General features: G+C 54.8%; 1 protein-coding gene across 1 annotated transcript; it reads right to left on the minus strand.

The window, feature by feature from the left end:
* Positions 1-1692: 1692 nt before the first annotated feature.
* On the minus strand, positions 1693-4040 carry J4E87_005325 (uncharacterized protein; the record flags this gene model as incomplete). The annotated part of the gene is made up of 5 exons (XM_049376938.1): positions 1693-1927; positions 1982-2065; positions 2169-3701; positions 3751-3850; positions 3902-4040. The coding sequence occupies 5 exons, from the start codon at positions 4038-4040 to the stop codon at positions 1693-1695; spliced, it is 2091 nt and encodes a 696-aa protein (XP_049233163.1).
* Between the last annotated feature and the right edge of the window lie 501 nt (positions 4041-4541).

Raw genomic sequence — 4541 nt, forward strand, 5'->3', positions numbered from 1 at the left:
GCCACTGGACACTCCGTGCCATGTGAACTTCACATTCCCCCCATTTCAAATACCAGATTACCACCCCCAAGTAGCAAGTATGCATTAGTGACAGTAATCAAAGAACATAGCAAGAGCAAAAGGACTCCGAAGTGGCTGAATGGCAATCGATGTCGCTACCGCAGCCCCCCGAAGCCTTCAAGCCGGCATCGACAAGCCAACCGCTCACACCACCATGACCCCTCCCCAGTCCACCCATCCACAGCCTCATGATCTACAACGCTCGCTTTCCATTGATCCTTCAAAAGCTAACATACCACAACGCTCGCCTCGCACTGCATTCACAAAAAGACAATGTGTACAGCCCCACACTCCACGTGTCTATCGTCCAAAAGTCTACCACCTACATTCCCATCCCCACCCATCCCACCCTCCCCGTGCACAGACACCGTTCCCTCGAACCAGCAAGTCCACACACCGCGCAGATCAGTGTGGCTTCCACCCTTACTCCACCTCCACCTCCCACCGCCTTCCTCCCTCCGACATCCTCCTCCGCCTCCGACTCCGACGCGGTCTCCATCCCGCAAACCCGCACGCAACCGTGCCACACCCAAGTCAAGTCAAGTGAGGCACAGTCGGGTCCCGCAGGACCGACTTCCGCACCCCCAGTCCCTTCCCAAATCTAGACCGTGCTCGCGAAGAGAGGTGATGTGTAATTATACGGCGTAGTCGCTTCTGAAACAAGCGCGGTGGCCATGTGTGACGTAAGGATTGCGGCGGGGCGAGGTGAGATGGTTGTTTGAGCAGGGGGACGGGGCACGTGAGACGGAAGGATTTGAGGGATGGAGTGTTGGTATGACGGGTTGCTGGGGTCGAGGATTTGTGTGAGGGGGGTGTTGGTATGATGGTTATGTGCTGTGATATGATGTTTTTGATGTGTTGATCGTATGTCTCTTGGGATTTGCATGCGTGATGGGATGGGGTGGTGTTTCATCCTGAGTGCTGGTTTCTGAGAGTATACTGTGACACGTGTGCGAACTGGATGCGAAGTATAGGTGTTGGTGATCATTGTAAGCATACGAAAGGTCACAGTAGCAATGGCATGCGAAGACAAGAAGTGCAGTTATGCGTTTTGCATTGAGTTTCAATATTATACACACGCCGCCTCACGAAGAGGAAGACGCAAACCACCAAGCTACCTGCATATCCGAGAGAGATGTGTCGACGATATGCGTATGCGTGCGCTTTAAATGGTGTCCCAGTCCGCCATCAAACAACTTTTGCAACAAAGCAAGCCATGCCGCCAAGGATATATCCAACAGAGCGCTGAACGACGACGACAACGAGCAAACAGATCGGAGCGCAAGGGAAAAGAATGAAGAAAAAGGGAAAAACGTGAAACGATGAGACAAAAAAAGAAGGGTACTCATGTTCGTAGTGTTGTGTCGTCAGCCAACCCCTCAAAAAGCCAAAATCCGGTGGTATCACCATCCCCTAGCTCCGAAGGCTGGAAAAGAAAAAGCAAGAACAAATGCAGTGCGGACATCATGAATGTATGCCGAACAGAGGAAAACAGACACCGGTCTAAGAGATTAAACGCGAAGACAAGAAGATGAACAAGAAAAACAGCAGACTGGTATCCTTCTAGATGGCTGCGCCATTGATTGCGCCGAAATGCTCATTTCACATGTGTGACGTCGTGACAGGGTATGCTCAGTAGTGGCTACCGGCCATGAGGCTGTGTTGTGGTGGCGCCATGGTCATACCAAGTCCTGGGCCAGGAATGTCGTTGATGGAGTGCGACAGACCGAGGTACTCGTTGCCAGACTCAGGCGAAAGCTCATCCGCGAGCGAGTGGAGGTGGTCTTCCTCGCCCTCGAGGTCGTCTTCCTCTTGGTAGTCACTCAGCGGCTCGCCGTCAGCGCGGGGCTCATGTGTGCGACGATGTCTAATGAATTAATTAGTATGTGGTTTTCGGTTGGGCGGTAAACAGGGTACATACTGGGCAAGGTTGTCTGAGCGCGAGAAGGCCTTGTTGCACAACGGGCAAACGTATGGTCGTTCTTGTGTGTGGGTGCGTACGTGTCTAAGCGCCAGGGTCAGCGTCTATGCAAAACAACAAATAAAGTGGAGGCCCGAGTGATCGTGTGGTACAAAAATAGCAAGATGGGGAAATTGCGAGCGCTTACCTCTTGAGGTGTTCTAATCTCTTGAAGAGACGACCACAGGTGGGGATCGGGCAGGAGTGCGACTTCTGGGGGTACGGGCCGATTTCCATCATGGTGGCACTGCGGGCGCGTCGGAAAACTGGTCCTCCTGCACCAGCGGTACGAGCGACCGCGCTGTGCTGGAGAGGGCTCTCAAAGAGCTCGCCGTTGACCAGAGTGTTGAGATCGTCGTGATGCAGCGAAGCGGACTGCGGCTCAGGGCTCTCCTCAACAGTGTTGAGTGGGGTACCCTGGCGGGACATGTCCATGTGAGGCTTCTGCTCAGGCATCTGGGGGTAGCTCGCACCGTTGGTGCTGTTGGGCGAGTTGTGGTTTGACTCATCAACCTCAGCAAGGGGAACGACTGAGCTCGACATTGATCGCCTCAGGTCACTTGGGCGGTGAACCTGGTGAGCACCTGCACCGGAAGCGGTGACAGCAGCGGCGATACCAGCGGAAAGGGACGAACGCCTCCTACGTTGCTTGTAGGTGGGCGAGCCTTCAATGACGGAGTAGACGTTGCCAGGAGCAAATGGCCGGGAAACGCCGGGGTAGCCAGAGCCCATCAAGTTCGATGGTGGCATGTTCATGAGAGGGTTGAATGTGTTGGGAACTGGAAGGTCTGGGATAGCGCTGTAGAGACCAGTGTCCTCGTTCGCAATGTAAGCAGGCTCAGCACCGAGACCAATCTGGTGTTGAGGTGGGGTCAATGGCTCGAAAGACATGCCGCGGGTGCTGTAGTCCTCGTAGTGAGAAGAAACGAAGGACGGCGCAGGAGAGTACTCCATGTATGCGGGCATGGAGCTGTGGCGCTGGTGAACTTGAGACAAAGGAATGCCGTTGCGGTCGTACTGGAAAGACTGGCTCATCTCGCGCTGCTCCCGGCTCTTGACAACGGGGTTCTGCATGGAAGGTGGCATGGACATTTGCTGGTGGTACTGGGCCATGGGGTCCTCGTGGTGCATTGGTTGCTGCATTGGCTGCTGCATCTGGGGCATGGATTGCTGTACGGGGACCATGGTTGGTGGGGGCATGGAGTCCATTCTTTGCATGTCGGGCGATGTGCTCTGGTACGATGGCTGGACGTTGTTGTTGAAGGACGATGAGTTGGTTTGTTGCGCCTTGGTGAGCTGCTCAAAGAGCGACTGGGATGAATCAAATTCGAAGGAAAGAGCGGGTTCGCTGACGGCCATGGTGGTCGCTTCTTGGCCCATCTTCTCGCGCTTGAGATCACGCTCCAGGGCATCGAGGAAGAGCCTGTCGTGGGGTACGCTGTACCAGTAGAAAACCTTCTGCTTCTTCTGTGTTCGAATGCAGTTGTTCTTGTACAGGAAGTCAAGGAATGCGCTCTTGGGCTCTTCCAGGGAAGCATCTGTGCCCGATTTCAGGTTGCGCAGATCTGAGAAGATGCCCTCTTCGAACTTCTTCGAGTTCTTGACTGGGCGGCCAAAGGCCTGGAATCTGAATGACAGGCATCGCACGATGTCTGTGCCTGAGATGTGGAAAAGGTTGTTCCTGGGAATTGTGAGATTTTGCATGAATTAATAAAGAACACGGCGCTTACCATAGAACACATGAGACGTATTCGCCTGTTGGCAGCAAGAAGCGGCGGATGTATTGGTCGGGTTGCCAGTCAACGGGCGCTGATATGAGGAAGTACTTGACTGCAGGCGCGTTAGTATGCAGGAGGACAAGGTCAATGCGCGGGCACGTACGGTTGTCGACCTGCTGCAGGGCAACGACACTGTCCGGCGGGAGGCTTTGCTGGGCGTCCTGGTCTAATAGAAAAGTCTCGGGCGCGACAGAGCGTGCCTGGGGTGGCGGCATCTGCTGGTGGTGTTGGGATGGATACATGGTGCGCTGCAACACGTTCCTCTGTACAGGTGTTTGAAGTGGGAACGTCAGACGCGGTGGCCCTTCTTGGGGTTGGATGGAACACGAGGGAGGGCTCGACGAGGACCTGCCAGGATCGAAAACGAAAGAGTGTCAGGCTATGTTTAAAAGGATAGATAATAAAACGCGACGGTGGTGCGGATAATAAAAACGTGAGGAACCTGCCTCAGATAGCAGTCTCAAGAATTCACCAAGAAGGTACAGCTCTGGGAGGGGGATACGAAACGCAAATCTGAGGGGGCAGCGGCAGCTTTAGGTGTCGGAGGGCGTGTGAAACAGGAGGCTAGTGGTCTCACATTGATCTATTTCCGCACACCAGTCAGCGGCCTGGCCAGTGCAGGTAGCGCGGCCAATTGGGGCGCCGAGGCGAGCGCAGCGGCCAGTTGGCCGGCAGGGGTGCGGGCGACTCGTGCTGCGGCCGTGCATGCCGTGGTGAGCGCAGCGCGAAAGGTTGGCTAATGT

Source organism: Alternaria ethzedia (assembly GCF_023757985.1).
Source record: "Alternaria ethzedia strain BMP 0044 chromosome Unknown scaffold_11, whole genome shotgun sequence".
In the NCBI taxonomy this organism is placed as follows: Eukaryota; Fungi; Ascomycota; class Dothideomycetes; order Pleosporales; family Pleosporaceae; genus Alternaria; species Alternaria ethzedia.